The following is a 26,763-nucleotide window of genomic DNA, read 5'->3' as shown; positions in this document are numbered from 1 at the left end:
TTTGTTTATAGATTTGGCAATGTTCACAAAACAAATTAAGTGAGTGCTTTAACACAGGAAGACCTTGAATTGAATGTCTCTTACTAGTCCTGACAATAGCACCATAATTTATATGACCAAACCGACCATGCCATAATTAATTCAATTGTTATGCTGAACTGTAGATGCCTCAAATTTTACAGATTTGCCCCCCTTTTTCACTATTTTCGGAAATACATGATAGTTACTTCCTATCAACTTAGCCTTGTACAAAGTTTCATTTTCATCATCAGTAACTTTAATTTGCCCATTTTTCCGTAAAATCTTGCTCCATTGATATCCATCCTAGGTCCAGATATTAAATTTCGTCTCAGTTCAGATGAGTATAACACATCTTTAAGCAAAATAACCGTATCCCCAGATTTCATTTTAACAGTACCCATGAATTGGAAAAGTTACCCCATCAATAGCTACTAGCATATTTTCATTTTTCACAGGAGAAAAAGTATCGAAGGAGAACACACACAGGAGAAAAGTATTACAAAAATGATGAGATGCAGCAGTATCAAATATCCAACTATAATCATTTTCCTCCAAATTGTTAACATTAGCTTGAGCTATGAAATGGGAGTGAGCATGGGAATTATTTTTACCTTTACTCAACTTGGGTTTATTCTTACACTTAGGAGATGCTTTATTACTACTAGATACAGCTGAGGAAACAGAAGAAGCAGGTGAGGGTGATCTGGAAAAATTATCTTTCATTCTACAGTATTTTTGAAATGACCTGGACGGCCACATTTATAACACTTGAGCCCTTTAATCTGCTTAAATTTGGGTTCACAGTGAGTACTTTGAACTTCTATAGTCTTATTGGAGTTTTCCCTATCTATCTCTCTTAAGTTAAGACGCGTTTCCTCTGCTAGTATTTCAAGTTCAACATTTTTAAAAATGAACTTTTCATCTGGCCCTCTCAAAACATTCTAAACTACTTGATCAAATTTATCTGGAAGGAACCTAAGAAACTGGAAACATATATATACGTCTCTTACAGCCTGATTAATATCAGCTAACTGTTCAGTTACGCGTTTTAATCTAGAAGAAAAGAAACTAATACTTTCATTTGGCTTAATTTTACAATTTAAGAACTCTGAAAACAGGGACATATGTCTTGACCGATAATCTGGCTGAAAGTATTTGGCAAGTGTATTCCATGCCACTACCAGGTCATCAAATTCACATATCAAGCTTCTATATTCAGGGCTTACATTCATATAAATTAACAATAATGCCAATCCACTTCTATTTTGATAGTCGGCAATAATTTCTTTTGTAATACCCTTAACATCATTTAAATCTGGACATTTTTCAATACCTTTAACCAAAAGCCATGCATTTTTCTCATTTAAGACAAACTTCATATCTTTGGACCATGTAAAGTAATTACATGCCTCAAGTTTAGCAATATTATGCATGACACTAACATTAGCCATATTCGAATTTTAACAAAAACCGCCCCCCAATCTCTTAAGTCCTAAATTAACTTTAAACTTCAAAAGTCTGCACTAAAAATAACTTAGGGGCTGTGGCCCATAACCAAAATGATGCTAAAGCAAAGTTTAAAGTTTATAAAATTAAACATTTTAGCAATAGTAGCAATAAAAGCTCCCTGAGATAATATGTTGTGCAGACATTGAAGACAATAAAAGGGTTTCGAACTTAATCAATTTATTAACAATATAATAAAGAATAAAAACACAGAAAATAAATTTAAACAATATCAGAGTCTTAGGAAAAATATAATATAACCATCATTCATTAAATAATATTTTTATCTGGTCTCCATAAACACTGGCATTCAATACAAACAAAATGTCCTAAACAGTAATTATGCGGCCTAAAAAAATGAAGTTGGCTACACGTTCAAAAAGTCCATGATCAATGGTCGATAAAACACCTGAAATTTAAATCAAAAAGTTCTTGAAAACACTCAAAACTGGCCTAACTCTGTTTGCATTAGTTGAACACGAGGAATCGCCGCTCACGTATTTTAAATGCCGCCTTCATTGAAGAACATGGATGCCGCCCACGGCAGTCACTCACATGGTAGCCTCTGGAACCAAGGAATTTATTCTGGAATAACCATCTTGTATACAGTAACCAAGGAACTTTATTCAGGAACAGTCATCTTGTATACAGGAACAGTCATCTTGTATACAGGAACCAATGAACTTATTCTGGAACAATCATCTTGTATACAGGAACCAAGGAACTTTATTCACCGGACTGCATGCATCCTTCTGAAGGGGCTGGAAACCGCACACCCAAGTGCCAGGAATGCAGGAACTAGAAGGGTTGAGCTAGAGCTAGCAGAAGTAGGCATGATGTCATCTCACGGCAACCAATCAGCTATCGGCACGAATCGGCTTTCCAGATGACATAACCTCACGTTTCGTTTTTGCATCTCAATTAGGTGGAAACAGTCCGTTCTCAACGCAAACAGTGGCAGTAAGAAAAAGAAGTAGAAGTAACTACTATATTACATTAAAATAAGAACTAAACTAAATAAACATTTCAAGGAGGAGAGATGATGCAGTAAAAGGTTTACAATAAGTTATATTTTCCAACATTACGCACACGCGTAAATGCCTATGCGCATGTGTCAACACGGCGCATGCGCAGAAAGTTTTTAGCTTTGAGGTCCTGATTATAGATCATTCCGGAATATGGGTGTCCGAATTAACGACTTTTGACTGTAATAGCACAAGGAAAAGACAGGGCACTGTGGATGTGTAATACCTAGATAAGATAAATCGCCAATCCATGTGGAAGAGGAAAGCACTATAATTGCGTAGTGTACTAATAATGTTGAGTTTGCAACATCTAAGAAACTGAGCAGTCGAGGCAGTTTTAATTCCATTTTTATTTGCAATTGACATTTGTGGCCACAGTTCGATTGGCACTCTAGTTGTGCCTATTTAAGAACATTTACATTTTTGATATTATAGCAATAGAAAGCAGCATAGCGAAATTACGTCCAAGGAGAGGAGACAGAAGCTGAAATGTGTAGTTATGCAAGATGGAAGCACATGAAGAGAAAGGTTTTGGTTTGAGTGAAAAAATTCAGAAATTGAGAGAAGTTATTACAATTTTTAAAAAACAGAGGGGAAGAATTAAAGAGTTACTGTTAGTTTAAATTATAATTTTGCTTCACATATTTTTTATCTTACATATATATATATATATATAGTCAGAGATGAAATCTTTTGGTACGGGAAGTTATAACTTTTTAAAACAATGGTGTAATCATTATAATTAAAGAAGCAAAGAGAAAATAAGAAATTAATCACCCTTATTTGATGCTTGCAAACTTATCAAGAGGTAAGTATTTCTAGCATTAAACTGGATTGATTAATGAGTGCTGAACAACATGTTTTGTTCCTCTTGACACTGACCGTTATGAATTAATTTTCTTTTTGAAATATTATTTTGCTGATAGTCTTAAACTGTTGAAGAGCTACCTCTACATGTTATCGCCACTGTTTGAATTAAAATTGCAGTAAATATAAGAAACATACCTTATTAGAGTGAAAATAAAGAAAATAGAAAAAAGAAAAGGATTAATAAAATCTGAAGGATTCCAGATTTTAAATTACGTTGAAAGGGGTGTTTTTTATTTATTAAATATCATGTTCTACGTACTCAAACCATAAAATTCAGTTCAACAGCAATATTGCAAAATAATTTTTAAATGAACATATCTTTAGAATTTCTGATACGGAGTCTCGCGCGCTGGAGATAAAAATGTTTTTTTTATGGTAAAGTGTTGCCATTGTTCGCTTTGAAATCGTTTAGTTTGAATCAAAAATTCGTTCAAGTGTTACAAAGTATGAAATCGATAAACAAATTTCGAATTAGGGTTTCCACATGCCCATATTCTATGGAAGATTACATTATTCAAATTTTGATGGCAGTAGATACCGTTGTTTTATCACAATGCAAGAAATATACTTACATTCGTGCAGATTCTTCATTATTTAATTTCTTGAAGTATAATACAGGGTGATAATATTTGGCGGCAACAATTTGAAGTGATACAATGCTTATCGTGAATCAACACAAAATGCCAAAATGAAATTAATAGTCCTTCTGGGCAAGTTGCCCCTTTGAACTACATTTAAATCATATAAATTATTGAATTATAGTAAAATAAAAGAAAATCTGACATAAAGAATACGAAAACATTGTTCATATAAGTTACGAAACATTTTACAATTGAAAAAGAGCTGCCTTCTTACCTTGAAGTTCCTATCTTTTTTTACTTTTATAAAAAATTGTACAGTCAAAAGTCGTTAATCCGGACTTGTCAGGACTTCGGCGATTCCGGATTATAGATCATCAGTTTAAATCGCGTAAGATGGCATGCAGAAATTCTAAAATTAAAAATATGAAACCGTAATTTACGAAATAAAGAACAATTATGATCTAAAGGGTATCAAAATTTACAAAAAAAAAACTTAATATTTATTTGTTTACTTTATTAAACATTTCTTTCAATGTAAGTTGTTTAAGTTGCTTTGTTTTATGTGATAATACTTTCTCTTTAATTCTATAAACAGACATAATTTTTTGTTCAGTTACAAAGTTCCGCTGTTCAAGTCCCGTTGATTGCTGTGCCGAGAATACCGACTAACTTGTCAATCGAAATTTTTTCATTTTCACTAACCTCTCTGTCACATTCTTCATGTCTTTATCCATTTTTTGCCGCAATTCCACTTTTTGTCTGATGGACATCGAAACATACTTTCATTTTGTACGATCCTTTGGGAGCTCCGGAATCGGAAATTCTATTTGACATAATCGAAAGTTCAAGTTTGCTTTTATAGTATTGCTCTTACAGTCTACAAAACATAATAAGCAGGATCCAATTCGAAAATTAAGGAACAACGCAATCATCATTTAGCTTATACCGTCCGTTATACATAAAACGTGCATGCGAAAACGTATTCTGCGCTTGCGCACACGCCAATGCGCAGTCGTAAGAGGTCTTACATGCACGCGTAAACGCCTATGCGCATGCGCAGAAAGTTTTTAGCTTTGAGGTCCGGATTATGGGTGTCCGAATTAACGACTTTGACTGTAACAGGTGGTAGAACTAAAAATGAAACCTTAATCATTTTTGGATCTGAAAATTTAAACTATGTTAAAATGAAATATAAAAATTTTAAAAGTGGAAAAAAGACTTATTATTATAATCCAGGTTGACACGCCTCAAAATGGTATTAATTTTCTTAACAGAATTGCGCACGCAAGGACAGATTGTCTAAATTCTTCGGTTTAAACTTGGAGTAGGTGGGTTACCAGAACAAAAAACATTTACAGTCATCGAAAAAGGATTGGTGGAAAGAAATACTTACTGTAAGGAAAAACAAAAGGGGAAGGTGATCTTCCAAAGTTGTGTATTAGACGAACTCTTAGCTAAATAATCTCGTTCCAGTCATGTGGTAGTGCTTAATTTAGAAAGCTTTCATTGGATCTTGCAGGGTCATTTTGAAGACAAAATGGTGACTGATCTAAAGCATTAGAACTTGAACTAATTCTGGCTAAAAAGCAGAGGAAATAATGAAAAGATAGCAAGTAAAAAATGATTAAAGTTTTCAGGCAACAAAGCTATAAAAAAATGGCCATAAAATATGAACTACTGACTTTAATCCGTCAATAGTCCTTTTTATCCCTCATTTTAATATGCCTTCTTCCTGTCCCAGTACTAAAGTGTATCATCTCAAAATCTATCAAATATATCTATCATGCCATTTTATGTAAGCATAACAAAATAAGAAATTACGGATGTTTTTTCTTCAATCGAGATTAATTAAACATTTGAATTAATATCTCATGCTTGCAGAATGCACACTTGCTTTCTCGCTTTTCTCTTGCTCTGCTAGCATGTGTCATTTTGCTACTCTGTGTTGTCCATTAACCTTTAAAAGTCTGGGGCGTTTGGAAAGGTTTCACTTAAAAGGTAGGGTAATCCAAATCCATTTTCATCCCCTTTTTAGCTGCAATTGAAAAGAGAAACTTACTGTTTTGAAACCTTTCCTTAAGGTCACCTTTGTTAATTCTGAGATAAGAATAATACAAAGTCCGAGATCTAGACGTCCAATATCTGGAATGATCTAAAATCCAGACCTCAAAACTGGCAACAACTTTTTTTTTTTCTTTTTTAATGCTTTACGCATGTGCATTTGATCACCCCCCCCATAATTAAATCATGTGGAGAGTCCCAATTATTAATTTCCCTTTGGTGCTAAATAAGTACCTCATTATTGAAGAAACAATAATTTAGCATAAATTTGTGTGATCAGTAATTTGGCTACGTAGCTGCATACTGTTTGGCATACATCTCAAACTGAAGCATTCTAGATCAAAACATCGTTGATTTTACACCTGGTAATATTTTATATCCTGACCCCAGCCTGGTTAATCATTATTTATTAGATTTTGCTTTCATCACTGCATGTTTACCAACGCATGACAACTTGAGTAATGGCTTATGCAGCAATGCCCAAACAATTTTTTTATTTTAATTTAATAACAAAGAGTATGGTAACCTTTTATGTTGAAATTATGCTTGGCAGTGATTGCAAATTTAAGTTGAATGCGCTAAGAAATATTAAAGAGGAAAAATTTAAGAAAAGTTTCTTTCCATATGTTAAAAATAGATTTTGTTAATAGTACTCATGGGCCAAAACATAGGATTACATTTAGTGCTATTTGAATTAAGAATAACTAATTTGTTTTTCACGTAAACTCAGAATCAGCACCATAGTTTGTGTACCCACAGACTTTAGGGAAAATAAGATTTTGGGAATTTAGGGAAAGTGCTTTGATTCAAAAATCTAAGGACAGAAAAAGGATTAGAAAGCTGGTAATTAGAATGCTGGAGGCACTGGGTAGCAGAATTTAAGAGCTGCAAGAAATAGACGTAAGTGTAATAAATAACTAATTACAATCAGGCTTAATTATCTCAGTGCGTGACAGAAGCAAAACAAAATTTAATGGAACAACTCATCTTTAGTCTCCAATCTCATGCTACGTAGCCAGTAATGTATAGCAAATGCTATTAAGCTAGGCTAAAATTATACCGATTCCAAGGAATTTCACTCAATATAGCAGATTACGCTCTTCCTTAACTTTGTGGTTTGATCCAGCTTAATTATATTTTGCAGGCTGTTTCTGTTATAGCAATTTTATGAAAATAAAAGTTTCAGGTTTTAATTATGTGGAAAGAAGTTTTTAATTCTGGAACTGCAACAGAATCTACAAAGCGAAAGCATATTTTGATGTCCATTAAACAAAAAGTGGAATTGCTGGAAAAAATGGATGAAGCTATATCCGTCTCAAAATTATGCGAGGAGTATTTCATAAAATAGAAAAAGGGACTTTTTTAATTTTTTGTGTATTCCAACACCCCACTCCCATTGAATTACAGGAAAATTATTCGTTATGCTAAAAGGGAAGATTATGACAAAGTGATAACGGAAGGGGTCAGACAGCGTCACAGCGAGGGCGTGCCATTGTTGTGTCAAATGCTAATAGCTTGAGCTAAAATATCGCACTAAGAAATTAAAAACGGAGTGCACATATTCTACAGTTGTTTAACCAACTTTAGAAATTGCTATAGTATAAGGCAATTAAGAATTTCAGGTGAAAAAGTTTCAGCTGATACTGAAGCTGCTAAACTATTTGCAGATGAATTCATCGAACTCATTAATAGTTAAAACTTATCTCTAGAACAAATTTATAACGCTGATGAAAGTGGTCTTTTCTGGCAATATGTACTGCAAAATACCTTGGCAACCTCAATAGTAAAGGCTCCAACTGGTGCTAAAGCGAGACTAACAATTTTAGCATGTGCAAATGCTGCTTTTTTGTAATCTGAAAACTACATGACCTCAAGCATTTAAAGGAGTAAAAAATTTCCTGTTACATGCCATGCAAATAAAAGTACATGAATGACATCAATGTTAATGAATGGTTCATTTGAAAATCATTTTCTACCCGAGGTTCAGCAGAATTCGGTTGGTTTACCTGATGACACAAAAACTGTCCTGATTGTAAATAACTGTTTGGCTCATACTTCACTTAAAATTTTAGTGGAATATAATGTATCCATATTATTCTTTCCTCCAAATGGTATGTCCATCATTCAGCCTATAGATATTGGAATAGTGTGCATGCTGAAAATGCAAATATAAAGTAGAATTTTTAAAATCCATGAGGCCCGGTAGCATCGCGCAGCAGCACCACAGGTCCAGGGTTTGATCCCCAGGCTGGGAAAAGTCAACTCAGCCTTTCATCCCTTCATTTCCATCCTTTGGGTCAACACAATGAGTACAAAGTTCGCTTGGGGACTAAACACTGGGGGTCCTGCTACAAGCTGACCACTTGTTCAGGGCATATGCTTACGCATCCCAGGGCCCACAGGTCAAGAAAGCTGTGGCCCACTAGGGCTCTTACTCCACTGAGTTTAGTTTTAGTTTTTTTAAATCAATGTTAAATTTCTTGAATAATGGCAAGGCTATTCAAGAATTTTTTATGTATTTTAGCATAAAATCTACTTTGTCGAGAATCGCAAGATTGTGGGAGGATGTCTCTCCAGATACTTTAAATGCTTGGCATAATTTATGGCCGAGTAACGTACTTCATGGTGAAGATGATAGCCGTGAATTTGAAGGTTTTCAGATATCGCAAACTAAAGGTGAAATTTTACAGTTAATGGATTTTGTAAAGAAATGTGGTGAAGCGGTAATAAGTAAAGATGCTATAACAGAAGTTTTCATTGCGAAGACAATGCCCCAATCATCAATCAGTTAACAGACAGAGAAATCTGTAGTATGGTTCTAGATCCAGAAGATACCACTACCGATATTGAAGAAAGTGACAGACAGGTTATTAGAAACGAAAAAATGTCAATTGACAAGGTAGTCGGTATTCTCGACATGGCAATTACAGGACTTGAACAGTGTAATTAAACAAGAGATAATGTATGTCTACAGAATTAAAGAGAAGAAAGTATTACCACAAAAAACAAAGCAACTTAAACAACTTACATTGAAAGAAATGTTTAATAAAGTAAACAAATAAATATTAAGCTTTTTTTTTTTTTTTTTTTTGTTAATTTTGATACCCTTTAGATCATAATTGCTCTTTATTTCATAAATTATGATTTCATATTTTTAATTGTATAATTTCTACATGCCATTATACCAGATTTAAATTGATGATCTGTAATCCGGAAAAACCCTTAATCTGGAATCGCCGAAGCCCCAACGAGTCTGGATTATGGACTTTGTACTGTATTGATTATATTTTCATTGCATTGCATTTTGCATATTTCAAGCAGCAATATTAAATACAAAAATTACAATAAAAGAGGGAGTATAAAGAAAAAATACATTTTTGATAATACTGAAAAATTGTTGAAATTAATACTAATATAAAATTTCAAGTGGATTTATTAACTTTATTTATTTATATGGACCGACAAGAGGTCAAGTGATAAAAATCGATGAATTCTGCTGACTAGGTTTGGTTCACATATTGGTGAAAAAGTTGGCTGCATGTGTAACATGAGTACAAACCTATTTCCCTTAAAACGTCATCCAGGAAGACCCTTCTCCCTTGGGCAGATAGCATTTTATACCTTGGTTGCAATCTAAATATTCCAGCATTTATTTATATGTGCGTATAAAGACTGGAATTCTCATAAACAGATAATTGTTCTGTCAAAATATAGATGCTGTTATCCAGATCACTTCTGCAAGAATTTAGCTCGTATTTTCGTTATGTACAAGAATGTGAGTAATACTGAAATTACAGATGTTATTAAAATAGCATTTCTCGTTGTTACTTCAGCACAGTTCTATAAACACTTTCATTCTTAATTTAAAAGAAAAAACTTATGTGGAAAATAGTTAAATTTTCCTGGTAAAATATGAATTAAGATAAATTACATAGTATAGATGAATTAGACTGTATGATTATGCTAGCGATGTTTGCCTATATGGAGAAATAACATCATTAAAGACTATATTTATTGTTATTTATTTATTATGTGCTTTGTGGAAGATGTTTTAAGGAGAAGTGGCTCATATGCACGTTACACATGGGGAAAATCTCAAAAACGCCCATGCAACCAGCCCGTTCGCCGGGACTGAAATCCCGGACTGAACTACCAGTGTTCAGTGGTATTTATCGCTCAGCCAATAAAGCACTTTCTCTGTAAAGCACTTTCTGCATGAAACTGACCTGTATGTTCATTGTATGTGTGTACGCGAAGGAAAAACAGCTTTATTTAGCTGCAGCAGAGAATAGAACCTTGGAAAACCAACAGTGGGTATCGACTTCACTGATATGCCATTAGGTGATATTCGATTGACCGAAGGTATGATCTGACTGTTATCAATATGGGTACAATTTCTTATAAGAAAGAAGTTGAAGCAAAAGGATGTACAGTCAAAAGTCGTTAATCCGGACTCGTCGGAACTTCGGCGATTCCGGATTATAGATCATCAGTTTAAATCTGGTAAAATGGCATGCAGAAATTATAAAATTAAAAATATGAAACCGTAATTTACGAAATAAAGAACAATTATGATCTAAAGTGTATCAAAATTTACAAAAAAAAAAAAAAAAAAGCTTAATATATATTTGTTTACTTTATTAAACACTTCTTTCAATGTAAATTGTTTAAGTTGCTTCATTTTTTGTGCTAATACTTTCTCTTTAATTCTATAAATAGACATAATTATTTGTTCAGTTACAAAGTTCCACTGTTCAAGTCCTGTAAATGCTCTGTCGAGAATGCCGACTAACTTGACAATCAAAATTTTTTGATTTTGCTTCGTTTTATGTGATAATAGAGCTCTTTAATTCTATAAACAGACATAATTTTGTGTTCAGTTAGAAAGTTCCGCTGTTCAAGTCCTATAATTGCTGTGTCGAGAATACCGACTAATTTGTCAATCGAAATTTTTTCGTTTTCAATAACCTCTGTTACTTTCTTTGCTATCGGAAGCGAATTATAATGACGAGGCATTTGATTTAAATCATATCAAAGACAGAGTGCATCGAAATGAAATACTACATTTAGTAAGCAATTATAAGTCAAATAAAATAAAAACATCTGCCCTGAAGATAAGGATAGTGCTGACAGATCAACTTCCAATTCATTGCCGCCGCGGCATTAAAGATAAACAAAGTTAGATAAACAGAGGATATGCCTTTATTCATTTTTTGCAACAATTCCACTTTTTGTTTAATGGACTCCGAAACATTCTTTCGCTTTGTAGATCTGTTACATATTAGTAAATATAAATCGGAAATTCTATTTGACATAATCGAAAGTTCAAGCTTACTTTTATAAAATTGCTCTAACAGTCTGCAAAAAATAATAAGCCGGATCCAATTCGAAGATTAAGGAACAACACAATCTGCAACATTAACTGAAATAGATAATTTTAGCTTAGCTTACACCGTCCGTTATACATTAAACGCGCATTCGTAAATGTATTTTGCGCACACGCAAATTCGCAGCCGTAAAGGTCTTACGCGCATGCGTCAAAGCGACGCATGCGCAGAAAGTTTGTAGCTTTGAGGTCCGGATTATAGATCATTCCAGATTATGGGTGTCCAAATTAACGACTTTTGACTGTATATGTATCTATATTCTAATTATTATTACTCATTTTGATTATCTCCTAGGAAATGAAGAGTAAATGCTTTAAAACTGTATTTTAATACATTCCCCACATTTTGGATGTGCAAGTATTTATAACAAAAATATAGAAAGCAAATATATAAGAGTAATTACTTTTGATGATCTCATAGAAATTCCTGGCTTTATAAGAGGAATTAGTCTCTTTCCGTAAAATCATTAATATTTGTAATATCTTTTATATATATATATATATAATATATTGGATATATTGGAATATCTTTTTTTTTAAAGAGCATTTTGTATTTTTGAATAAAACTTCTAGGCTGAATGTGAAAAAAATGTAAATTAATATAATATTTGAATTTAAATCTGATTTTTAAATGTATGTATACACATAAATATATGGATGCATCTATATATATACACAGTTATCATATATGCATGGTATTTATACATACATGTGTATGCTTTTATCCACATGTGCATATCATCTGCATATATCTGTTTCTATATACGTGCACAATTATACATGCTACATATTCTCATTTTTGTTGCATATGCACGCACACCTCATTTGCATAGATATATACAATGTGCATATGCATATCAGTATGGTTAGGTTACTTATGTAGAATTCTGGAGAGTAAATTAATCATCCCAAACACAACTGAAAGTTTTGCCTCCAGCTAACATTGCACTATGGAGGAAAAATGAAAGGGAATTTACGAAACCCTACACTTGTGAGTTGCAAAGGTCGTCGGGCAATTGGCACAAAAAGGTTATTGCACAATGACTTTCTCCATGCCGTAAATGGGGGGGGGGATTTCTCTGCCCAAAATTTCAGCCACAGCCATCATTTTGAGACTCTGCAGCTCTGGCTGTTTTTCAGTCACCCGTCTTCTAAGCATTAACTGAGGTGCATATCGCATCCATAATGATGTGTTTATGAAAATATGTATCCTGAGTTAAGTGTTTAGAAATAAATTGTTGTCTTCAGCCATGTCTGTCTGCAAATGTCATCTTATGTATCTATACAGCTATCATCTAATCATCAATATATTTTACAGAATTTATTACACGCACATATATATATGTACACACTATTATTGTGCACTTTTCTTCCTTGCTTGTTCAGTTCATATTTTAAATCTCTCAATTCAGCTCGATAGACAATAATGCATCATGCACACTATTTGCAATAATTGCTTTGATAGAATAGAAATGTTTGTTAATGAAACTGCAATTAATTTTTAAGTTAATTTTTATATCAGCAAGTTTTCTATTCCTTAAATCAGGTAGTTATATAAAATAGTGTAGAAAATCAGATCCAGTAATATTGGTTGACACTTTACATGCATAAAAATCAAAATTGGAATTGCGACAAAGTCTGATGTTATGGCTTAAATATTTTGTCCATAAACCGGAATTGGTGTACCATTGGCAGCAGAAAATATCAGAAGAGATCATTTCACCTTCGTCTTCGGTTGCTGAGAGGACCCACAATGCTCAGTAATGCTAACTTTCTGGTCTTAATAAGAAGCATCAGTGTGCTCACTATGTTGCCTCGAACCTAAGAAGCAACCTTCGGTGGCAAATGAGTGTCACAGTAGTTAAATTTTGTCTCTCCACCTTGGGATCTATAATAAGCTTTGGTATAGTTAAAACAAAAGTTGATTCACACATAGCAAACCACAATGTAGGATCAATAGGATTGTAGATTGTTACGGCTACTATTTCCTCCAAGGTTTTGAAGTGAAGAAAACAAAGTCTTGAAACAACCAAGCTTTGGGTTGAATTCCAAACTTCATGTATGTAGACAGGTTGCCATTACAGTAGTTCGGTTGTGGCTCGGCATTGGTTCTTGCAAGACATGACCCCACATTGCTGAAATTAACAACTTTACAATCAACTTCATTAAGACAACAATTTCATGAAAACACAGTAGCTACTACGTGACACTTGAACTTTACAGAACTGATGACATTAGCTGGCAGTGTATGCAGCTGATCATGAGATAACCACAAAGTCAGCAGTTATATCAACAATAAATGAAAATGTTTTGTATCTGATAAATTTAAAAGATGCTTTTGTTGAATCTCGTTGCTGTGCAAATCTATTCCCAAATGTCATTTCTTAGCTGCTTTTCAAACCTGTTCCCAAATGTTAAAAATTGAAACTGCGTTTGTTATCAGTCAACAGTACTTATATTTATCAGTGATTTTGTTGTTCTAGTTTAAGGTTGTTTGGATATGTAAGATACCGTCTTTTTCTGAAAATAAGTCCTATCATGATTTTTGGAACTTTTTGTAAAATAAGACATCTGAAAATAAGCCCTATCGTGATTTTCGGAACTTTTTGTAAAATAAGACATCCCCCGAAAATAATCCCTAGTTAAAATAATGTGACAAAAAGAATTCGTTAAAAAATGCTGTTATTTATTAAGTAATAATATGTTTAGCTTTCCTAATACTCGTATTTCAGAGAAATGTTTGAAACAAAATATTCCGAATGCATATATTGAAAACAGAATGGTGAGAAATCATCGAGGTAATTTTGTAAAACCAGGCTTACAAGAAGTTGTGAATTGGTTAAAAAGTCATGGGACAAAATAACTGATAGTGATGTCTCCAATGCACTACGAACAGGCTACTTAGACAAGAAGTATTAAATTAACGATAGCTATATCGCAAGACATGAGAGATTCGGACCAATGATTCAACAAGAAATGGATTTGGAAGAAAATCAGAATATAATTCAGAATTTTATTTATGATGATGTTCCAGAAGAAGATGACATGACTGTAATTGAATAAATTTAAATATCTGTATTCTGTGTAAAATAAATATTAAATAAAAATACATAAATATACTTTTATTTTTGCCTTCCCCCGAAAATAAGCCCTAGCATGTATTTTGGACCAAAAAAGAAAGTAAGACAGTGTCTTATTTTTGGAAAAAGAAGGTATTATTGCCGAATGCTCTACTAAATTTGTTCCAGTAAATTACAGCTTGATATGTATTTTGTTGTTAATGTTAGTTATATTATTATAATTTTATTTTATTTTTATACAGGAAGATGAGTTAAAGAAGGCAATCTTGGTTGTTTTGGCTAACAAACAGGATATTGAAGGTGCTCTGAGTGTAGCTGAAGTACATCAAGCCTTAGGATTAGATTTATTAAAAAATAGGACCTTCCAAATTTTTAAAACATCAGCTATAAAAGGTGATGGACTTGAGGAAGCAATGGAATGGTAAATATTTATATCATGAATCAGGCATTGACTATTTAAATTTTTAATTATTGTCTGTGTTATTTTAAGTTAATGTTTGGCTCCTAAAACATTACAGTAAAAGCATTCCTTACTTAACTAAAATTCACTTAAAGGGGTGAACGTGACATTTGACTCACTGATTTTGACCAGCTCCAGTTGTAGGAGTCCTAAAAATCATTGCAAAAGCTTAGTACACCTCTCTCAGAAATTAGCAAATGGAAAATAGAATCAAATTTTCATATGATATTCTTACACTTGTTTTAGTTCTAATTGTCACAGGCATCTGTAATGTATTCATTTTATTAGCTCTCCAGTGGTACCTCAGTATAGTCATTAAGTGTTTCCATATCCTTGGACGTAAATCAAGTGAACCTTTCTAATAAGAGATGAAGGAAAAATAAGTTTTTCTTTAAAAAAATTCTACTGTTTAATACTAAAATACAAATGGAGTGAGTGAAATATATACTGTACATACAGATTTTTCTGTTTTCCAGGTAAAAGCAATTTTTCAGCCTGCTGTGATTTCTGAGGTTAGTTTGCTGATCATTTTCATCTCCTTAGCAACATTAGCTGATTTAATAATGCCATTGTTTTTCACAATTGTAGGCACCATCGTACTTGGCATGTGGTTTTGCAATAGCCAAACATTTTATCTTTATGCTTTTTAACAATCTCTGTTTTCACTTCCGTGATGATCCTCACAATTTTCTTTGTTGCTTGACCATTCTCGTTAACTTTGCTAAAACTCATTGCTGATAAATTTACAAAATGTGTACAATAAAAAACAAGATCTCTTGAAGATTCAAAGTTGTAACACAAGTTGTTTACTGAATAGTAGGTAATAGGCATGTTGAAATTCAGTGGACATTCATGGCATTGTCTCAGAAGCGGTAAACAAATTAAATGTGTGCACTTGCAAATTATCAAACTTGAATTGTATTCCAAATAAACGTTGTATACAAAACACAAACTTTATGTCCGAACAAGATATATACCAAATTGACTTATTCCAAAGCAAACGTATATTGAAGTACCACTGTATATATCTTCCTTTGGAAATTATGTGAAGATTGTACAAATTTCAAAAGATATAACCACTGCTATTAACTCTTGCAAGAGAACGTGATTAATAGAAATCATGATTTTGTGAGTTAGGTTTAATATGCATGTTTCAAACAATACGAAAATTTTTTGTCCAAGCAGCATGTAAGCAGTCCTTTTTTACAAGGTGTAAGTACTCTAAAGGAAGAAATGTAAATAAATTTTTTAAAGTGCTCCTCTTACATCCAGTTGCAAATTACGTAGCATTAGAAACATTTGTTACTAATTACAGAGATGTTGCCAATGTTCATAAAACTTGTCTTTTAACCCCTTCTCTTACAAATTTTTTTGAAAAAAATTGCAAAAAATTATCATTTTTTAAATTAATTGTTAAAAACAAGGAAATGAAACAAAACATATAGGTTTTAAGTTGAATTTTTATTTTTTTTTACTGGTGTAAAAGCATTTAGTTTTAATATTAGTTTACTATGAAAAAAGTTATATACAAGTCTTTGTATGAGAGTTTTTGAAACAAGGGACAACACAAAGTGATACCTGACATTATGTACACTGGTATCTGGTCTCTTTTCTTACTGGCTTACCTCTGGAATCTCTTTTATGGAAGCATAGATTACACTGTCTCGTTGGATTTTTTTTTCAGTAGCAGGAATAACATCTGGAAACTCTTCATAATCACTATCTGAAAAATCATCGCTTTTGCTTTCTTGCATCATTGCCATTATTTTCCTTTTTTCAACGCAACTATCCTTCTTTATACATTGCTAATCCACAAGCCGACATATACTATACAATAGGGAAAACACGTGACCGGTCCTGTTTAAAGAACCGCAAAACCAACAAAACTTGGCAAACTGCCAATCAAAGCTGAATATTTCCTTTCATTTCCTCCAGGCTGACTAAAACCGGGATAAAACAAATATTCTGCTTCGCCAAGTTTTCTTGGGATAATAATTAACTGCCATACATACGAATCCGAGATAACTCGTGATAATCAGGCAAGCGGTTAAATACTGTATTGTAACTTAAATTAGTCCCATGCATTATTAAAAAATAAAGTATTAAATTTTGTTTTTCCTCAAACATCATTACAAAATCATCGTGGAGAAAGTAATGCAAAACAAAAGTCATGTTAGGGGAAAAATTTAGCCGTTCTTGAACATTGCAGTACAAAATATCGTTGAAGGAAATTTCTCAGTTTGAAAACATTGTGGTAGAAAATAAAGTCCCTTCAGAATGTTGACAAATAAAAATATCAAAATGCACAAAAATTGTGTTTTAATGCAATCAGTAGTTTTCACAGGAAATTAGCAATAATTTTTGGATGATTAATGGTTCTTTCTAAGTTCTTTTGTAATTATTCATAAGTCTATTACAGACATGCTTAAAAATATGAAAATCGTGAATTAAAACTATTGATGTCCAGTACAAACAGGGAAATCAAAAGATTCTGACGTGTGATTTTTAAAGTGCACATTAAACAATATTCAACTTCCATAGCAGAACTATCATACAATCACTCAAAAGTATTGGGACATGTTATGTGCAAAGTATGTGCAGCTATTTATAAAAATATGAATCACATTAAAACAAAAATAAAATTAGGACATGGTGCAATACTTGGAAAAAATTTTTAGCCTTTTAAATATAATTTAATTACAAACACAAATGTATTGGGACTCTTTTGAAATGAGAAATTAAAAAAATACTATATACTGCATCGATAAAATTTCATTAACTACCACTTTTTCTAGATTATAATTTCAGTAGGAAAGATTACTTATGATACAGTGGCAAGAAACAAAGATATTTCAATTGATGTATGGAATCTGGTAATAATTCATTCGGAAAATGCAAAATCAGATCATTATATAAGATAAATCTTGAAGTAAGTCTGCTGTTGTTAATGTTATCCAGACATTCAAGAAAATGGTGTTGAAAACAATCAAAGATCAGGGTGTCAAACAATGTTTAGTGAACATGATGAGAGGTGCATTGTGAGACAAATTTACGTTAATCCAAGTGCAGCAAAATTTATGTTGCAGTGTAAAAGTAGGTCTGTGAAATTTTTAAATCCTGAGACTGTCAGAAATGTTTAAAAAAGAACCTAAGCTATATGGTAGAGTACCTCAGAGAAAACCCTGCATTAGCAAAGAAAATCGAAAATCTTGACTGGTATTTGCTAAAATGTATATACAGCAGTAAAACGAATTTGGGGAAAATGTCATTTTTGTGGATGAAAGCATATACAGTCAAAAGTCGTTAATTCGGACACCCATAATCCAGAATGATCTATAATCCGGACCTCAAAGCTACAAACTTTCTGCACATGCTTCGACAACGCATGCGCGTAAGACTTTTACGGCTGCGAATATGCGTGTGCAAAATACGTTTACGAATGCACGTTTAATGTATAATGGACGGTATAAGCTAAGCTAAAATTATCTAATTCAGTTAATGTTGCAGATTGCGTTGTTCCTTAATCTTTGAATTGGATTCGGCTTATTATGTTTTGCAGACTATTAGAACAATTTTATAAAAGTAAGCTTGAACTTTCGATCATGTCAAATAGAATTTCTGATATATATTTACTAATATGTAAAGGATCTACAAAGCAAAAGTATGTTTCGAAGTCCATTAAACAAAAAGTGGAATTGCTGCAAAAAATGGATAAAGGCATATCCTTTGTTTATCTAAACTTTAATGTTTGTTTATCTAAACTTTGTTTATCTTTAACGGCGGGCAGTGAATTGGAAGTTGATCTGTCAGCACTATCCTTATCTTCAGGGCAGATGTTTTTATTTGGCTTATAATTCCTTACTAAATGTAGTATTTCATCTCGATGTACTCCGTCTTTGATATGATTTAAATCAAATTCCTCGTCATTATAATTCGCTTCCGATAGCAAAGAAAGTAACAGAGGTTATTGAAAACGAAAAAATTTCGATTGACAAATTAGTCGGTATTCTCGACACAGCAATTATAGGACTTGAACAGCGGAACTTTGTAACTGAACACAAAATTATGTCTGTTTATAGAATTAAAGAGAATGTATTATCACATAAAAAAACGAAGCAACTTAAACAACTTACATTGAAAGAAATGTTTAATAAAGTAAGCAAATAAATATTAAGCTTTTTTTTTTTTTTTTTTTTTTTTTTTTTTTGTAAATTTGATACCCTTTAGATCATAATTGTTCTTTATTTCATAAATTACGGTTTCATATTTTTAATTTTATAATTTCTGCATGCCATCTTACCAGATTTAAACTGATGATCTATAATCTGGAATCGCCGAAGTCCCGACGAGTTCGGATTAACGACTTTTGACTGTATAACATTTTCAAATTGGATGGTGAGCAAAATGTTTGGCTGACACCATGATCCATATAAAAAATGTGGGACCTATTGTAAAATATGGCGGCAGCAACCAAATGGTCTGGAGTTGCATGGCAAGCTGTTACTTAGGGAACTAAGACTTTATAGATGGTACAGTAAATAATTATGGCTATTATTGACATTGTCAAGCAAAATTTAAGTGAAGTACAAGCTATTTGGGAACCTCTAGACCAGGGCTGCTCAAACGTTTTCGACCCATGCATCCATTTCAGCAGTGCTAGAAGTCTATGCCCCCTCCTTTCTAAAACTTCAAAAATACATATACAGGTAGCCAGCCCTCTTACAACACTGCATCCTGTAATAACATGATTCATAAATTGGAAGAACCCTCCCACAACAGGTTTTTCCCGTAACACTGTTTCTCTCTAACATAATAAGAAAATTGCCCAAGTAATCTGAAGAAATTTAACAAACTTTGCACGCTATTTTTCCATATTGAACAAAGTACCCACATAGCCATTTAAAATATAAGAATCCTTGTTTCGTAAGTCCTGCCAGTTGTCTTCCAAGATCCTGTTCCCATAAGAACAAATGCCCTCAGTGAGATGAGCCACATAGTGGAGAGCAACCATTGAAGTCTTACCTGGTAGCAGAGGAAAATTGTTTCCTTCCATGACCATCAAAGTACAAAAGAGAGCACAGTCACCAAATAACAATGAAGAAACCTCACTGTCACAGAAGGTAACAACATGAGGCCACAATAAGAACTCCAAAACCCACAACCTAACTAAATAAAAAGTTAACTCTGTACCCCTGAAACTATGAAATTCACCCCGGTTGACTCTAGATATTTTAAATTGTATCAACATAATAGCCCAAAACGTACTGCTGACATAAAAAGTTATGCGTCTTTTACTATTGTCCTATAAGACTCCTACCCATAGTCTGACCTTAACACCAATGAACATCTGTAGGATTTTTAGAAGAGTTAAACCAGCAAGAATCAATGTAATATTCATAAATTTCCAAAACTAGTTTCAAGGTTTTAAGTATAGAACTTCTTCAACTGCAGAAGTGCAAATGATGAAAGAGAATCCAATATTCAGACAATAAGATTGAGAGGAAGGAAGTCAAGCTGCTGGTACCATCTATTGATGAAAAATGAAAAATAATTATGACATAATTTCCATAAAAGTTTAAGACTAAAGATTGATTGAAACTGGAATCATTAACTAAAAACGATTTTTTTGAATGTGAAATGCCTCTAGAAGATCAAATGTAAATTTCCTAATTTGTGTTGCATTGAAATACTCCAAGCAAATGAAGAGGAGCTAATTCAGTTTCCACAGTTTGTCACAACTTTTTCAGTACAGTTTTTTTCCTTTAGCCTACCTAGGTTTTTCGAATTATTTTCGTAGAGCACTTTACAAAATCATCATGTGACTCTAGCTTTAGCAGGCATATTTTCAAGTTCATGACATGGTAAGAGTTAACAAGTTCATTAACTTGTCTGTTGTAATTAATATTTCACCAAAATATGTTGGCCAGGCAGGCAAATCATGTGAAATTAGCATGGCATTCAATATGTTAAACATCATCTATCAGACGACCACTTTCACAAAAGTTTAAAATCAGCTTACATCATAAGTAGTCGTCTTGAAGACTGTTCAATGGACTCAAAATTTCACTGTCAAAGACATGTTTTACAAAATTCTGAACATCTTAAACACATGAAATTTTCTTCTATGTTCATATTTTATTATTATTATTCCACAATGTTTTGCACAATGATATTTTTTAAACTGCAAAATTTCGTCATGACTACTTTTTCTACAATGATGTTTTAGTGTGAAGTTTTCTCTGTATTTTTTTCTGTTGTAATATTTTATTCAATGATGTTTTTGCTCCACAGTGTTTCCATCAGGAAGTTTTTGTCAGGATGTTTTCACGAGTAACAAAATTGTCTCTAAGTATTTATGTTGCTTTTAAACATGAAGAATTTCTCTACTCTGTATAATAAAATTCATAGTTGAATCTTTTAAGACCTATTTGGGCTAGGAACTTGTGGGACATGTTTGGTGTTCTTTACCGTTGTCTTTTAAAATTCATTAGTAAAAACAAATGATGAAAGTTTTGCTCCAGATAGCATGAAATGTAGCCTACTACTACTTAACTAGGCCCTATCTAGAACAAAGTGTTAAGATTATTAATCTTGTATAAATTACTTAACTGTCAGTGGAAAATATAAAAAGGAAACAATCTGTCGGGTAACTCCAGTGATTGCAGATGATGCTTAGTGTTTGGAGCTGTTTCTATCTGCAGCAGGATATAATTTAATCTTACGTACTCTAGTGTGTCTGAATATTGTACCATGAAGCAAAACATTTCAGCCAATTTTTTACATCAGTTTGAATTCAGTGTTGTTGTAACATTTGTGTAAATATTGTTTTTAATGCCTCATTTCTAATTTTTATTCATCTTTAATGTATTTAATGTACACTTTTAAAGTACAATACAAATACAAAAATTTATTTAAATTATTGAAAATATTTTTCTATTAATAGTAATATGGGTTATTGTTATTCCTCTTTCCTTTGTTTGTTAGTAGCCCCAAGATTAAGTGTGATTTTGAGTTTATTGTGGACATTGCCCTTGTTAGTTATCCCAATAAACTAGTAGTTGATATTATGTTCAGAAATAAAACAAAAAAAAATGTGAAAGGGCAGAGAGCGAATCATTGTGGGTGTTTCATGAAAATAATTTAATATTATCTTCCTAAAACCTTTTAGAAAGTTAGTTTTGTTAGCTTATTTTATGTTAAATATTTAACTGTTTAATAATAATCTATGCTATACTGTTTTATATTAAATATTAGATTGCATTTGTTCTGTTTTATGCTCGGAATAATATTGCAAGAGTGAATGCAGTTGCATAGATAATTACTTTAATTTCTTCCATTCTATTTGCTGATAGGTTGTTAGTTTCTATGCCATGCACAATCCTTAAAGGTTCTTAAAAGTTCTTAATTTTGATTTACAGAAATAAATAAAAACTCTGTTTTAGCCACTATTTCTTGCTTGTTTTCTACCATTGAACTGTGAGCTGCAATTAGTCTCATAGCATATTAAATATCCTCAGAGATATCCTCACTCTGCATTGCTTTGGTGTTATGAGGTGACATTTTCATCTGTGAAAAAATATGCTTTGCCAATGGCACCATGAAGCGTATAAACATGATGTGCAATATAAACCCATCATATTGCCATTGTCTCTCATTTGTAGCTCAATGTATCCATCAGTCATGATACTTGCTCTATACCTTATCCCTTTTATATCAGATGAACTGTCATTTTCTGTCTACTTGCAGACTAAATCAACTCGATTTTAAATAAGACATTGACTCATTGCATCATGATCTACTTTCAGTAGCTCTGACCTTTCGAAAAACTTTCTGTGTTCTCTAGATAATGCCGTGGAAATTAAATGATTTTGATATCTGTAATTTGCGACCAAACCATTAATCAAAACGTTAAATAGACAAATTATCTTGGTGATTTCCTTATATGTATTTACAACTCTCTTGATAAAGTTCTTTTTAAAATTCACCTACTTATCTTTCAATTTTTTCCTCTTTTTCTACTTTATTTTTGCAGTATTCATACCTTAAATGTTTTTTTATCCATTTTTAAGATAAATGGACCTTTCCCCTTTGCATTATTCATACCTCATTCATTTTTGCTTTCAAGGTATAGCAACTGAAATACCAGTTGAATACTACATATTGATATGTTGTTTTATAATCAAGACAACAAAAAATATATTCCTTGCTGTACATGATTTTTTAAAATTTATTAAGAGTTCATGTCAGCAGCCCAGTCTGACAAAGAAACAGCTCTTAATAATAAACAGCTTATAAATCATTTCAGAATCCAAAAAGAAAATCTTTTCTCAAATTTTAAGTAAAAATTTAAGCAGCTACAACTTTATTTAGTTTTTCGTACAGAATGAAATTTCCATGTTTCATGTTTGAGGAGTCTTGTAACATTTAACTCGATAATCAGTGCTATTCTAATAGGCCAACTAATTAACTGCTCTCTTACAATGTAATATATGTCATAGTGTTACTGTTGACTAGATCAAACAATGTTCTGCCCGCCTCCTTGTCTCGATCTCCCTGTACAAACATAAACTAGTATTGACTCTTTCTGTCTCTTCCATTTTTTTTCACCAACATTTCCTCTTTCTTCATCTTCTGCTATCTTATATACCCCATTCTCTTCTTCTACAGCTCTTACAATGCTGGGGAGAGAGCTTCCTGGTAAATTTATAATTATACAAAGATACAAATACAAAGATACAAATACAGATAATTATACAAAGATAATATATAATTATACTAGATCAAGCAATGTTCTGCCCACCTCCTTGTCTCGACCTCCCTGTACAAACATAAACTAGTATTGACTCTTTCTGTCTCTTCCATTTTTTTTCACCAACATTTCCTCTTTCTTCATCTTCTGCTATCTTATATACTCCATTCTCTTCTTCTACAGCTCTTACAGTGCTGGGGAGAGAGCTTCCTGGTAAATTTATAATTATACAGTAAATTAAACATATTTATAATATCCAATTAATATTAATCACCATGCAGGCCATTTGGCAGTATTGCATGATTTTTGCATCTCTGGCAAAAATCATTCAATTTTTTGAAAAGGTCCCCCTCCCCCTATTTAAACATTTGTAGCCAGTAGTGTTTTTTTTAACTGTCTTAATTCTAAAAGCCTTTAACAATATCAGAATTTGAAAATTTCAAAATCTAGTTGTGGATTTCTGTCATTTAAAACTAGGAAAACAACTATAAAATTTATTTTGTAAACAACAAGCTTGTAAGAAATTGCTCTTTTAAAAATGTTAAGTCTTAAAAAAAGTGTAATTTCATCCATGAAAAAAATTGAAAAGAAAAAAACTATTCTGAAAACTTTAGTTTTTTCTAGGACTATATGAATATGGTGGATGTAATTTTGCATACATGCTTATGAAACATAATTTAATAATATTTTATTTTTACATAGCTTATTTGTATTTATGAAACTACAAAAAAACTGAAAGTTCTTGGAATCTAATTCATGTCATTATTTTTTGGAAAATAGGTATTGCAATGGCCAGATCTTCTTGTTTACAAATTAAGGTTTGGTTTTTTCATACTTACGCCATCAGAGTATTTAGCGCTAGAAGTTTTCTTATTTCGAGCACAGTAGTATATTTTACTTAATTACTTCTAATGTTTATGTAACACAAGTGAATATAATATTACAAATTAAGGTTTGGTTTTTTATACTTATGCCATCAAAATATTTAGTCCTAGAAGTTTTCTTATTTCGAGCACAGTAGTATATTTTACTTAATTACTTCTGATGTTTATGTAACAGATGTGAATACATATCAGATGTATTTGCAATCATCTCTGCCAAATCATCTGTGATTATAATAGTCCAGCAATTTCACTTAGATTTTGAGGATCATTTGAAAATACACTCCTGCCCATAAATTAAAAGCAATTCAGAATCACATGGAAATCAAATGCTAAAGTAAAAATTTCACCTGTAGAATTATTGCACACATCTTCAAGAATAATCTCCAAGTTACAGGAAGCCATCCGATGACGCCGGTAGTAGTACGTCACAATGATGAGAGTGTAAGAGAAGTGTCTATAAGGGCAAAGTAAAATTGTTCACAAGCATTTTATAAGCACCTTGGTGCCACACACACAAGTTATAACACACACACACAAGACGAATGTGGATGATTTTTTATGTGGTAAAATTAATAGCCACTTGGAATGGGGGCATACTCAGATGGAAGTATCAAAAGAACTTGGAATAGCCCAAAACGTAATCTCTAGGGTTGGGCAACGATTCCAAAATGATGAAACTGTCAGTAGACGTTACAGTACAAGTCGCCCTTAAGTTACAACAGCGAATGGCGACTGGTGTTAGCAGTAACTGCCAAAAGATGCACAGCATCAGACCTGTATTGCCAGCTATCTTCAGTCGTGGGTGCAACAGTTTCAAGTCAAACCATGTGCAGACGTTTGGGACAAATTGGTGTATTTACTCTTGGGCCTGTCAGATGTGTTCCGCTCATGGTAACCCACTGTTGCCAGTAGTTAGCCTGGAGTAGAGAACGTGCAATGTTGACATCGTCACAGTATGCTTGTGTGATGTTTGCCAGTGAGTCCAAGTTTAGCTTGCAGTCTAACTCACATTGGACTTTCATATGGAGAACTCCAGGTACCCGCTAACACCAAGGCATCATTGAATAATGGTGCTATTGTAGTGCAAAATTGCTTGTTTGGGGTGGAATTATACTGGGCTCCTGAAAATATTTGCATGTTCAGAACCACGACCGGCCAAATTTATTGGGACATCATTCTGAAACAACATGTATGTTTGTTTAAGGGTGCCGTAAGAGCAGAATTTGTGTCTATAAATTACAACACCCGTTCTACCTCGCAAACATTGTAAAGGAATGCCTTCAATCGGAAGATATCAACCATACGGAATGGCTAGCATTCTCACCTGATTTGAATCTGATAGAGTATGTGTGGGCCATGCTTGACCGGCTAATTGCAGCCCATCAAGCATCTCCTACATGTGTATCGGAACTTCAGAGAGCATTGCTTGCTGAGTGGGGTAATCTTCTCCCAAGATCAGCTCGATAATTTGATATTCAGCCTGCCTAAGTGTTGTACAGACTGTATTTCATTGTCTGGGAGACATACAATGTATTGACCATCATACCAACCATATAATATTAAGTTTTTGTAAAGGAGGTATTTTTTGTAATTGCTCCTAGGAGCAAAAATCAAGGTTTTTATGGTAAAAAGTATCATACATACACCATCATTTTTGTTATCTGTTTTTAGTTTAATAAATGGGCTTTATGAATAAATCATGTTTGTTTTGTTTCTGAACCTTTAATTGCCGAAGCTGGCATTATCCCTAATTTATGGACATGAGTGTACTTTGAAGCATAGGTTGTCAGTAAATACTTCATTTCTTTTTGATCAGGTAATGTACCCTTTTTAGTAGCATTTTCTACCATGAATAATTTGTCATATTCATTTGCTTATATTGCATCATTACGTCAATGTATCATATCATATGCATCTATATGACTGTTAATAAACATTTTGCTGTCACATCATCATCATAAAACATATTAGAAGATATGTTTCTTTCATTTCATTACTGTATTGACCTCCAAAATCAGTGGTAGATAGTTATTATCATTGAAATATCAAAAACACTGCAATATAAAAAAAGTATGCTGTAGTGGATCTATTCTTGAAAATTAATTATCAATTTTCAGTTTTTGACGTGTTACACAGGACT

General features: G+C 32.7%; 1 protein-coding gene across 1 annotated transcript in view; it reads left to right on the top strand.

The window, feature by feature from the left end:
- Arl1 (ADP ribosylation factor-like 1) overlaps positions 1-26,763 on the top strand; it is a 40,288-nt gene that overhangs the window by 5,740 nt on the left and 7,785 nt on the right. Inside the window, exon 4 of the mRNA XM_035370388.2 lies at positions 14,773-14,951. Coding sequence (XP_035226279.1) covers positions 14,773-14,951 — 179 coding nt within the window. The remainder of the gene's footprint in view (positions 1-14,772; positions 14,952-26,763) is intronic.

Source organism: Stegodyphus dumicola, chromosome X1, assembly GCF_044657685.1.
Source record: "Stegodyphus dumicola isolate Sdum_Otavi_A_Nest chromosome X1, ASM4465768v1".
In the NCBI taxonomy this organism is placed as follows: Eukaryota; Metazoa; Arthropoda; class Arachnida; order Araneae; family Eresidae; genus Stegodyphus; species Stegodyphus dumicola.
The sequence above is the reverse complement of the archived record's forward strand: the minus strand, read 5'-3'. Positions and strand labels throughout refer to the sequence as shown.